At 38.8% G+C, this 12,694-nt stretch overlaps 1 protein-coding gene across 2 annotated transcripts; it reads left to right on the forward strand.

Moving 5' to 3' along the window:
• The first annotated feature begins 173 nt into the window (after positions 1 to 173).
• On the forward strand, positions 174 to 12,629 carry atg2b (autophagy related 2B). 2 transcript variants are annotated; one of them, XM_033987942.2, is made up of 43 exons: positions 174 to 273; positions 743 to 1,099; positions 1,177 to 1,339; positions 1,424 to 1,576; positions 1,654 to 1,756; positions 1,868 to 2,030; positions 2,120 to 2,299; positions 2,379 to 2,475; positions 2,556 to 2,720; positions 2,794 to 2,945; positions 3,036 to 3,147; positions 3,230 to 3,473; positions 3,547 to 3,709; positions 3,801 to 3,893; positions 4,018 to 4,206; positions 4,288 to 4,561; positions 4,697 to 4,805; positions 4,881 to 5,082; positions 6,052 to 6,194; positions 6,268 to 6,425; positions 6,529 to 6,704; positions 6,779 to 6,926; positions 7,000 to 7,202; positions 7,313 to 7,393; positions 7,494 to 7,600; positions 7,699 to 7,791; positions 7,863 to 7,933; positions 8,027 to 8,103; positions 8,175 to 8,354; positions 8,489 to 8,621; positions 8,964 to 9,163; positions 9,247 to 9,473; positions 9,571 to 9,688; positions 9,782 to 9,973; positions 10,045 to 10,146; positions 10,228 to 10,306; positions 10,381 to 10,573; positions 10,646 to 10,715; positions 10,798 to 10,880; positions 10,953 to 11,074; positions 11,227 to 11,381; positions 11,457 to 11,606; positions 11,675 to 12,629. In XM_033987942.2, the coding sequence occupies exons 2-43, from the start codon at positions 938 to 940 to the stop codon at positions 11,903 to 11,905; spliced, it is 6,216 nt and encodes a 2,071-aa protein (XP_033843833.1). In that variant the 5' UTR covers positions 174 to 273; positions 743 to 937; the 3' UTR covers positions 11,906 to 12,629. The 2 variants fall into 2 exon arrangements, with proteins under 2 accessions (XP_033843833.1, XP_033843834.1); XM_033987943.2 differs by having other exon boundaries at positions 190 to 269; positions 11,675 to 12,435.
• The last annotated feature ends 65 nt before the right edge of the window (positions 12,630 to 12,694 follow it).

Below are 12,694 nucleotides of genomic sequence, written 5' to 3' on the forward strand. Positions count from 1 at the left end.
TGAAGTAACGTGTGTGTATTTATACTTATTAATATATGTTATTAAGTCTAGGACGGCACTTTACGGAAAACCAAACAATGACGTGAAAGAGTCGTATTTTAAAAAGAGTTATTGTGTATGTATCGCAATAAATCTTACATCTGAATTGTCAAACGTAGTTTGCCGTAGAAACCATGACAGACTGAGTGACGCATGCGCAGGACATGGGTCGGTGCAAATTGGGCAGTGACAGTGCGGAGTCATGAAAGTGTTTGTAAACAACTCACTCAGTAGGTAAAGCTGAATTTATTCTCTAACTGTTCACCATTGGACTATTTCTTTCAGCCGCCACACTTCTATGATGACTCTTGTATTCTCCTCATCTTTTATAAGTTGTAACTATTTAAACACTACGGTTCGGCAATCCCATGAGCTAGCAAGCATCTCCCCTTGTAGTAATATTAGCTTCTCTTAGCTGGGATGGCAAGCTTTTGCGGACAAGTTGGTAGCCATAAACATGCTAACCGGCTAGTTAACTGAATGACGTTGTCATTCAGTTAACTAGCCGGTTGATTTTATTTTTTTTTATCTTCTCGTGACAGTTTATGAGCAGAGTCGACAACTCAGTACAGTATATAACAATGGGGGAGGATATTTGTCTTGACACAGGGCCATATTAAAATGCGTCCGTAATTCAAACGGACTTATTATCCCTATGCGAAATTAACCACAAACCATATTGTCTGTGTTTTACTTCATATAGGTGCTGCAAACTGGAGTCAGATCAAGCCCTTGGCATACACCTGAGTGCCACCACATCCTTCCTTATTCTGCAGTATATTACATGTTTTGTTGTTTTTAGATCCACAGGATGACATAACTATAGTAGCAAGTAACAACCTAATGGAAAACATTGATATTTTCTAAATTTTCAGCAAATTATAATTATTACATTAAGATGCCTTGGCCATTTTCTGAGTCCATCAAAAAGCGGGCTTGCAGGTACCTTCTCCACCGGTACCTGGGGAATTTTCTGCAGGAGAAACTAAGTCTAGATCAACTAAGCTTAGATCTTTATCAGGGCACTGGGACACTTGCACAAGTGCCATTAGATACTTGGGTATGTTTTTTTATTTTTATTTTTTTAAGATGGGTGAGAAAACAAAACTCTCTAATACTTTGTTTGTTTTCCACAAGTCATTGAATGAACTCCTGGAAACCGCAGATGCTCCCTTTGAGGTAATTACGGGCTTCATTCAGACCATCTCTCTAACTGTCCCTTGGGCTGCCCTTCTTCAGGAAAACTGTGCACTTGAAGTGAAAGGTTTAGAGTTGGTTTTCAGACCCCGACCTAGAGTTGGTAAGAATAAACGATGTTTTGACTTTAATATCTAATATATAAATGTGTTATTCATTTAGCTTATAAAAGACATGTCTTATTCAGCATCTGGTGTAGAGCCTATGAATTGGTCCAGTTTTATGACAAGTAGCATGCAACTCGCCAAAGAATGTTTGAGTCAGAAACTCACAGATGACATTGGGGAGAGTTTCCAACCATTTGAAGGTCTTGAAAAGTTTGCTGAAACAATAGAGACAGGTAATACTTTAACATAATTTAAATAAGAATTTACATAATTAAAATGTACTTTAATTTTCACAACTTTTCTCTTGCAGTTCTCAGAAGAGTAAAAATGACGTTTTTAGATACTGTTCTTAGACTAGAACACATTCCAGAAAATTCAAAGACTGGAATTGCACTTGAATTAAGGATCAACAAGTGGGTTAAAGTTAAAATAAGTTAAAGTGAAACAATGCTGCCTTTAAATAATTATTCAGTAGATTTAACCTTTAAGTATTCTGCTTGTGCTCTGCTTAATTTGAAATTAAGGATTGTTTACTTTGATGAAAGTGATGATGAGAGTTCAAGTGTCAACGTGCATCAACCAACTACATTTGCACATAAAAAGCTGCAGATGGAGGGGCTCTCAATATTTTGGGATGAATTCTCTGATTTGTCCCGGGGTGGTTGTAAATCTTCACCTACTCCTGCAGTAAGTGTTGATAATAATACATTGATTAAAAAACAGAATTATACAATTTAAAATATACATATACATTATTCATTTTGCTTTAAATGTAGGAAACTGAGCCAAAGTTATCCCCAAGCTGGAATCCTAGAATAATATGTGAGCCTCACCCGCAGTTTACAGAGCCCATATCCCCCGCAACATATTTTGAGCCAGTCCAAGTCGGCAGGCTTGGGGGTAAACTTGAGCTGTCTCTCACTCTGAAAAATAACCCTGCTATGCCTGGAGCTAAGGTAAACAACAGAAAAACAATTATAAAATGTTATGATTCAGTCTATTCATGTCATTATTTCAACATGTATATTTTTCCAGTTGCATGTAGTTGGAGATATCAGCACACTTATTTTACTTTTGTCACCGCGACAAGTGCATCTTCTTCTTGACATGTTTGGAACTTTTTCTGGTCGAGGTAATTTTAAGTTAATACTTACATTGTTATGTTGGATTTAAACCAAAATTCTCCTTCTCACTGTTTCCATTTATTGAAAGTTTCTCAAGAATGGGCTAAGGACCGAAAGAACCGACCCATTCAACAAGAAGATGAATACCGACTTCATATGGAACTTAATCGCTGTCTAAAGAAAGACACCATTGCACCTGGAACAGATCATGAACTATTTGAGAGCCAGACTGCCAAAACTGTTTCCAGTCGAGGTTTGGTTAACACCGAATTTAGTCTTATTGGTGTTATTCTAACTGATGAATTTAATTGGCTGTTTTTGTACAGACGACGTGTTCTTCTCCATGGCTGACATGGACATGTCTCACAGTTTATCCTCCCTTCCTCCTCTGGGTGAACCACCTACTGTTGACTTGGACTTGTCTCTCAATAGCAACTACTCTGCTTCTTCTAGAGAATCCCCTTCTGGCAATGCAACAGTATGTTCCACCAGCAGAGCACAGATTTAGAGAATATACGCAACTTAATAACAAATACCCATTAAATAACTTGGTGTTGTATGTGACAAGGTTTCCTGGGATGATTATATGGATGTACCACGACAAAAAGAGAAGGCAACCAGTGAAACTCCAGTCCAATCAAGGGACTCTCACATTTCTCAGAAATTACACAGACAAACCTGTAGGTACTAGAGCTAATAACAGAGAAAAATAATAACACATTGCTTTTCATTAATCATGTATAGTTTATCTTGTTTGTTTAGCTCATCCTTCTAAAGCCTGTGGAGATGAATCCAGGCCTGAGCTGGTGCTAAAGCTAACCCTGAGCAGTCTGGCAGTCGCAGTCCTCCACATAGACCCACTGCCATCACCAGATGCAGCTCCTTGTCCCCTTGGTCCAATAGCGGTGCACTTTTTTAGTACAGTTGGACAAGACCAGCCTGGCCATGTATCTTTCTTTCAGACCAGAACTGTGTTTAATAATGCTTGTCCACATGACCACCTCAGGTGAGCATACAAGACTTTCCTTACATTACATGTGTTTGTGATCGGATTTTCTGACCTGTACTATTTTATGAAGGTTGGTTGGTCATGGTTTGAAGATAAGTTATGAACATTATCAAGGATCTAATTTGCACACATATACCACCGACGTTTCCCTGAATCAAATGGAGCTATTGGAGTGTCTTTTCCCTTGTGAGGCTGGCCATAGTGGTTTACAAAGAGGCATTCAGTATACGGAGGTTTGTCTGACAAATACTCTCTGAGTTATTTACATACAGAGTGCATAAAATTAAACTGTGTTTTTTTTCTGATTTGTCTGCCACACTTAAGCTCCTGACATTTGACACCACAGCTGATGCTGAGGCACAGCTCAGCACCTGTCTCCACCTGCTCTATAAACTGGCTGAGCGCAGAGGCCCACAGGTAAAAGCCTTCATCTTAAACCACAAATATGACCTTGCAAATTAGAAACAAAAACGTCCTTATTTTCCTTCCTTATTTTTCCTTCCTCATTTTCTGTTGCTTAAAATGTTCTTTATTTGTGCAGGGAGGCCAAGTGCGTCTTAGTAGCATCCCTAGAAAAGCTGACATCCAGGTTGAGCTAGGCCGTGCATATTCTGAACTGGACATAAGCATTGTGGATCGTCTGAACTCCTTACTGCAGCCTCAGAAACTGACCACCACAGAAGTGATGGCTTCACACATGTACACGTCATATAATAAGCATGTTAGCTTGGTAAGGACATCAAGTGTTGAGCTACTTTAAACCGTGACTTTCCTCTTTGACAGATTGCTGTAATTTCTGATCATTTCACAGCACAAAGCCTTTACAGAAGTTTTCCTTGACGAGAGTCAGACACCTGCAAACTGCCATGTGTCACTGACTGTCACTGCCCCAGTCCTAGGCCTTGCAGTGCGCTTTCCCATTCCTGATTTGCGCTCGGATCAAGAGCGGGGGCCTTGGTTTAAGAAGTCTTTGCAAAAAGAAATACTTCACCTGGAGATGGAGGACTTTGAAATGAAAACTGAGTTTAAGGGAGGCAGCTCTCCAGACCAAACAAAAATGGAGCTTACCTTCAGGGAGCTTATAGGTAATACTTTTTTGTTATTATGAAAATATTCTTAATGAATATTGGATCCTTGCCATATGTAAAGCACATTACAAGTGTAAGCCATCATTATTATTATTATTATTATTTGTCATATAATCATAATGATATCTTTAGGCAAATTTCAGGAAGAGCAGGAACATCCAGCTACACATTTTCTGAGGGTGTCAAACACTATGGATGGTGACCTGACCACATCAACAAGTGTTAAATTTGATTGGCCCAGGTCTGTCAATTTCTTGGCTTTGAAACATTTTGTCTCCATGAGGTGTTTTTTACATTGTTTCTTTTCTTTGACCAGAATTGTTCTGAAGATGAACCCTACAGCAGTGCACTCTATTCTTGAAAGAGTCACAGTTGAGGATGATGAAGGAGCTGAAGATCATTCTCTTGAAGAGGAGGAGGAGGAAGGAGCCGCTCATTCCCTGAAAGATGTCTGTGACTTTGGGAAACCAGAACCATCCCCTTTTTCTTCCCGTAGAGTTATGTATGAGAATGAAGAGGTAAAGAAAAGTTGTTAAACATTTTGATATACAGTGTATTAATGGCTGTCAAAGTTAAAGGTGCACTGTGTAACTTTTTGGATGATTGTACGCGACCTGCTTGCCTCCATGGAGATGTTTTGTCTGTTTCACAGTATGGTAGTAAACATCTAACGCAAGCATACGATGCCATCAGACCAATTTACTGGTCATATATCTGTAGCTGTGTTCATGCTCACAGTGATAATGCATGTTTACCAAGTTATGTTTAGTTATAAAAACATGTACATGGATAAAAGCAAGATAGATGCTGTTTACGCTACCCTGTGGAACATTCCAGGCAAAGCAATAACTTCTTCAAAGTAACGGACAGCCCACCAGAACAGTTACGTAGTACAGCTTTAACTCAGTGGATTATGAATCACACAGTAAGATGTTTACAAATGTGAACTGGAGGAGACTGGTATGAGTTTTCTAGTTAAACTCACAAGTAGAAGAAGAGCCTTAACTAAACCTAGTATTGGGTCTTGTACATACATCTGAAACATGTGACCACACAGAGTCATTATGAAGTATTATGTATTAAATTATATTCATTTGGGTTTTTAACAAATTTATTCATACTTATGAAATAATTAAACATAACGTAAAACACAAACTTAAAATTAGCAAAACTATTTAAAATTGGAACACTTTTTTATTATATATTAAAATGTGAGAATTATACAATTAATCATTATCAAGACTATTTCGAAAGGGTGAATAATAGACCAAACACAAAAAATATTACGTGATATTCAAAGTATGATGCTTTTGTCGGGTGTAAAGTGGTTTGTGCAGGTGCATACATTTGCATGCAGAGCTAAAGATGACCCCATCTGGTGGATTCAAATGGGCTTTTATGTAAAATTCTACACGCAGAGCTTTACATAGTTTAGCTAAGTTAAAATAATAATGTAATCCTTTTTTAAAAGATGTTCATTTTTACAGATGGTTATACCGGGTGATGTGGCTGAGATGACAGACTTTCAAGAAAAAACCATGAACAACTCCCGGTTCATTCTTGAACTAAGCTTTCCCAATGTTCAGTTAGCTCTCCCCAGTAAAGCATTTTATGAAAAACTACACAACAGGTACACAGTCCTTCTGGTTATATGAAATTGAAGCTGACAGTAAATGCTGTATAATTGCTTTCTGTTGTTATAGAATTAACAATGATCTGCTGTTGTGGGAGCCCACAGCCCCTTCTCCAGTAGAAACAGTGGAGTCTATGCCTTATGGAGTTGGACTCTCTGTTGCCAGTCAACTGATCAACACCTACTCAAAAGACAGCTTTAGCCAGTTCCGCACCACAGGCATAGAAGGTGTGAGATTCCCCCTGTATTTATACAGTCTGTTAGAGTACACTATACATTTGATGTCGCTTTTGGCTTTGCACTTTCTGATTTTTGTTCATTATGTCTTCAGATGAGTCCAGTGCTTCAGATGAAGACAACATGCATTATTACTCCCCCGACTCAGATTTTGGTCTCAGGTCTCGTAAAAAGAAAAAAAACAAAGTGCCAAGTAAGACTTCTCAGAGCTTGTTCTCTGTCATCCTGACTGTGAACCATGGCTTGGTGGCTCTTCACACTGATGCCAAGGTACATTGATTCTATATATACAACAATATAAATACAGTATTTAAAAAGTTTGAACATATGTGTGTTCATTACAGAAAGACAAGACTGTGTTGAAGAACAAGCATGGAGAATTCTGGCTGGAGATAAAAAATGCTGTGCTTTTTAGTGTTACACAGTACGAGGGCTTTAAAGACCATCACTACATGTGCTTTCACACAAGTAACATTTGCATGTATCACCAAGGTACATGAAATTATACATTAATAACGTACATGGCCTATGTTGAGTCATTAATACTTGTAGTTAATGTTTTTAGGACTCGTAGATGGAGGCACAACTGGTTCAGACCTTAAACTGCCTTGCAAAATACATCCCCACTGGTTAGAACCAGCTATTTACCAATCTGAGACATCTCCTGAAAGAACCCCCACACCCTCAGAGGGCATTGGGCTGGAGGCTCGTAGCATGGTCTCTGTTGCTGTGAAAGTGTCCTCCCAAAATGTAGAGCGTAATGTTAAGGTAAGCTAAAATGTGTTTGATAGTTTATAGTCTTTGTTTTTTATATTTTGGATGACTTGTTGTATTTGATGTAATTATCTCATGCACAATTGATCTACTTAATTGTACAGGAGTTTCTTGTTGCTGTTGGTGTAAGGGGTGCCACACTGCAGCATAGGGTAGTTGCCTCTGGTTTAGGCTGGTATGACCAGGTATAGACATTCTTTTTCTGAAATCTCATTCAATTTCTTAACTCCATCTTTGTCATGTTAACCGTACAAGCTTAACTTACTGCCCTATGAAATGTATCAGATAGTGGACTTTCTCAACATTTCGGATGAGCCTGTGTTGGGATACGCACCTCCTGCTTCTGCTACCACTTTGCATCTGCACTTATGGAGCTGTTCTCTTGACTACAGGTTTAAATTCACCACAACCTGTATTTATAAAATATAATATATTATGAATTGTTATACAATTGTTGCATAGTTTTATAATACCATTTATTTCTGAATAGGCCGCTTTACTTGCCTTTGAGATCTCTGGTTTTTGTGGAAACCTTCAGCATATCCAGCAGTGTGTCACTAGACCATTCCTCATCTACACTCAGGTACCTACTGATGTTAGTATTAGCATTATTCAATGCAGATTGTGTTAACTAGTATATGGCTCTATTTCTAGGATTTTATTGGATGAAACCGCATTGTTTCTCTCAGATAAAAATAATGCAGTCTCTGTCAATCTTGCGCGTGGTATGTGTGTCCTTAATTTTAAGTTTGGAACCTCCAGTAAGGCATATACAGTACTAATATACTTGTACTATTTTTTCTCTCTGTTTGTCATAGATTATGTACAAGTAGTGGACATGGGAACATTAGAGTTGAGAATCACAGCTGTAAAACCAGGAGTGGATGGAAAATTGGTATGAATATTCATGTAAAATCAAATAATAGTTCCACAAATAAAGCCTCCAAATGTCTTGTATTTGTTTAGTCTGAGCCCAAATTTGAGCTCCGCTGTTCCAGTGACATCATCCACATCCGAACATGTTCAGACTCCTGTGCTGCTCTCATGAATCTCATTCAATACGTGGCAAGTTATGGAGACCTGGTCCCTCCATCAGAACATGAGAGCAAACAAAGCTCAAAACAAAGCACTGCTCAAAAGACAAAGGTTGGTAACTTAGTAAGGTTGGTAACTGGTAAGTTTTCAAAAGTATTTTGAAGGTATTTACACGTTATGTATTTAAACTTTTATTTGAGCAAATTAAAACTACTGTTTTACTTAACACTTATTATTTTACGTAGGCTGAGTTCCCCACACAAAGCACAGTTCCAATGCCTTTGCTTGCTGACAATGAACAACAAATACTCCAAGATCTAATGAGTGAAGCAATGGAAGAAATGGATAACCAACAGACACAAGCTGTCCAACAGAACGGTAAGTATTCCTAACCTCATAGCATCATGGCATTAGCCAGGTTAGAGTATTCCTACAAAATTGATGACTTGATACCCATTTAAAGACAGTCCTAGCTGATGTTTTGTTCCATTGTAAGAAAAAAGTGTGTTTGTTTTTTTAAATTATCATTTTAAGTATCAAAACCAGTTCTGAGTATAGAGCCTTTGCCTTAGTATCAAAATCAAGTTTGCTCTTGATGGGGAGATGTTCCATATTGATAAAGTCCAGAACTCACCTTAAGAATGCTTCACATATCAGTCTGTCTTCTGCCAGGTTACAATATTAAGATGAATTCCCTTAATTTCTGTCATCCTTTCCCAGGCACACATGAGGAGAAGAACTGTCAGCACGAAGCTCCCCAGTCCGACTTATTCCTATTCCCAGATGAGAGTGGATGTTCCAATCAGGATTCAAGTCCCACCTATCCCATGCTGCATTCACCTCTTATTACCCCTGTACCGAACCTGGCCCAGGAGACTGATGACTTTTGCATCCTGGACACCCCTGGTTCCAGAGCAGAGGTCAGCACTCTTTGCTTGGTCAAAAATCATGTGTTAAAAAAAACAACATGGGCTGTATTGGCTATATAGGTTTGTTGTTTCAGGACCGTGATCAGGAGCCAATAGTGAAGCAGCTTTCCTCAGATCCTGTGGAAATCAAGGAACATCACTTTAGTCAGCCACTGGAGAGTAGTGCAAGTCGAGGAAGTTTAAATTTTCCCATACCAGAGGTGCGCTACCTAATCCGAGAGATTTCTGTTGTGTGGCATCTGTATGGTGGGAAAGACTTTGGAAATCCTGCTTTCCCAGCATCACCTGTAAGAAGTCGTGGGTAAGCAAAATAACTTCTTATATCAATATATATGTATGAACATGTATGGTTTATGGTCCCAATATTGTTTTGTTTCTTTACTTTGGTTTCTTTGTAGTGCAACACCCCATTGTTCCCCATCCCAAACTCCTGTACGGCAGCCCAGGGGTCCGGGAAAAACAGGAGGTGGTAAAGGGAGGAATCCAGATGTTCTGATGGAGATCCAGCTCAGCAAAGTACATTTTAAACTTTTTATATGTTCTTCAAATCACCCTTTGAAATCCATCCTACAATAACTGTTTACCTATTTCTGTAACAACAACAATTAGGTCAAATTTCAGCATGAGGTGTACCCACACTCCCAAGGGACTCCAGGCACAGCATCAGACCAGCCAGTGTCTCGACAAGTGTTCGCTGTTCAGGACTTGGAAATCCGAGACCGATTGGCCACCTCACAAATGAACAAGTTTCTATATTTGTATTCGAGCAAAGAGATGCCCAGGAAAGCTCATTCTAATATGGTGAATACATTTATGTTTTCTGCTACTGTAGTTTTAAAGCTGATGGCTGATTTTTCTATTTTGTCTCCCAGTTGACTGTTAAGGCTCTCCACATGTGTCCAGAGTCAGGCCAAGCCCCACAAGAGTGCTGCCTGCGTGTTTCTTTAATGCCGCTACGCCTCAATATTGATCAAGTAATGGCATATGGGTGACTTATATTATGGAGTATACTGTATTTGCACATATAAGTGTAATTATGTCATGTTTGTTTCAAGGATGCACTGTTCTTCCTGAAAGACTTCTTCTCTAGTCTTACTGCAGAAGTTGAGTTTTTCTCTCCACTTGCCCAAGAAGGTAAGTTTTAGAGCTATTCATTTTGAACAAACACACTTTTTGGTCAAAGGCTTTTAATAATATTTCCTTTAAAGCTCCTAGTGTATCTACAAAAGTGTCTGCTCCAGAGATCTCCTGCTCTTTCTCAAAGCATAGCAGCCAGGACCCTGCACCAATCATCTCAGTCCCTGCTCAAAGACGTTTGAGCCACAACGGTTTCTCCATTGATGAGGCCAGTGAGAATGAGGGATCTACACTTAACTTTACTGACCAGCCAATCTTCTTCAGGTATTTGTAACCCACTGAAGAGTTTCTTTTTTATGTGCCCTGCTTGTTTAAACTCTACTACTTTTTTCACAGAGAGTTTCGATTTACCTCAGAAGTTCCCATTCGTCTGGATTACCATGGGAAGCATGTTGCAATGGAGCAGGTACACAATAACGTGTCAACAGTTCTCAAACCAAGTCTGAATAAGGATCTACAGTATATTGAATATTTTTGCATAATTTTAGGGAACATTTGCAGGAATCATTATTGGACTCACACAGCTGAATTGCTCTGAATTAAAACTGAGGCGGCTTTGCTACAGACAAGGGTATACTTTGTTTCTATTTGTTGACTTTTTTTAACATGTTTCCAATCCATATGACACAGAACGTTTTTTCAGGTTATTGGGTGTGGATAAGCTTTTTTCTTATGCAATGAATGAGTGGTTGAATGACATAAAGAAGAACCAGCTCCCGGGCCTACTGGGTGGTGTAGGGCCGATACACTCTTTGGTACAATTAGGTGAGTTTAACAGGACAACAGGACTTTGTATTCTTTTAACTGAGATGCAGTTTATAACATAAATGCCATACTAACAGTTGTAATAAAATGTATTTTGTTTTGTATCTAATGTCATTACTGCTGTTAATTAAACCATCCTCATGAATTTTCAGTGCAGGGATTCAGGGATTTGGTGTGGCTTCCTATTGAACAGTACAGGAAGGATGGGCGAATTGTTCGTGGGTTCCAGCGAGGAACTGCTTCCTTTGGGACGTCCACTGCTATGGCTGCCCTGGAGCTCACCAATAGGATGGTACGAACAATTCAGGTAATGCAAAAAAGTACTTTTAAAAGTAATTTCTCTGAGATGTTACTAATACTAATGAGCTGGACTGTAATGTAGGCGGCAGCAGAGACAGCTTATGACCTTGTGTCTCCAGTACCTGATGAAAGAGACACAAAGAAAATCAAACGATTTTCCCATTATGGACTGGCCCATCAGCCAGTGGATCTGAGAGAAGGAGTAGCTAAAGCCTATACTGTAGTAAAGGAGGTATGTTCACATGAACTAGAATATATGTAAATGAACCGAGTCATAATGTTTGTTGTGTTTATGTCTAGGGCATCACAGACACAGCTCTGACCATCTTCGACACTGCTACTCGAGAGCATGAGCAGCGTGGCATGACTGGGGCAGTAGGCGGGGTTCTGAGACAGCTGCCTCCAGCTGTGGTCAAGCCTCTTATCATGGCTACTGAAGCCACTTCTAATGTCCTGGATGGGATGAGAAACCAAATTCACCCAGATGCCCGCCAAGAGGAATCACAGAAGTGGAGACAGGGTGAAGAATAAATCAATTTGCCATTTTAGCTATAGAAACTGGTCAAGTAGGCGCAATCAACAGATAGATTTGTTTTACATTAAAATTACATCTACAGTGGTGTACATAAGATATAGTTCATCTTGTCGCACTTTTGTATATTGTAATATACTGTAATGCTTGTATCCGCTTAATTGTCCCATCACAGTGCCTTCATGTTATCTGAATTATTCAACTGTAAATGAATGATCCTAAACTGCTTCAAACTGGAATAGTCTTTTTTTGTAGCCTATTGTTATTTAAATGTGCCGACAGAAGCCACTTTGTTGTTTTGCCTCTCTTTTGAACAACTGTGTTTTTGTTTTCTATTGGGTTACCTGTAATTCTTGTGTTGTGATTACTTCAATAGTGAATTGTATGTCATAATGTGTAAACTAAGTCCTCAATAAGTATTTAAAAGGATGTGTACTATTTCAACCGTTTTCTAGTGAAACAATGAGAATATTCCTGCAACATTTCCAACCGTTACTTTAGGTTCTACTAGTTAAATGTCATCGATGCTGCTATTTATTTTATTTTTTTAATTTATGGGTATAATTCTAATTGTCTTTGTTTTAAGTCTTAAATGGTAGACCATTGTGGTATGAAATGTCATCTTTTTTGCTTTTTATTTTATGTATAAGGACTATTACTGTATGTACATTAACTTATGACTTTGTATTGAAGGCATGAAAGGGAAATAAAATACATTTGCGGAAGTTGTCAGTGTTGTCATGGCAACGAAATCAGGCGAGCTGCACACCTTTTATAATACTGCTTTG

This window comes from Periophthalmus magnuspinnatus, chromosome 22 (assembly GCF_009829125.3).
Source record: "Periophthalmus magnuspinnatus isolate fPerMag1 chromosome 22, fPerMag1.2.pri, whole genome shotgun sequence".
Classification (NCBI taxonomy): domain Eukaryota; kingdom Metazoa; phylum Chordata; class Actinopteri; order Gobiiformes; family Gobiidae; genus Periophthalmus; species Periophthalmus magnuspinnatus.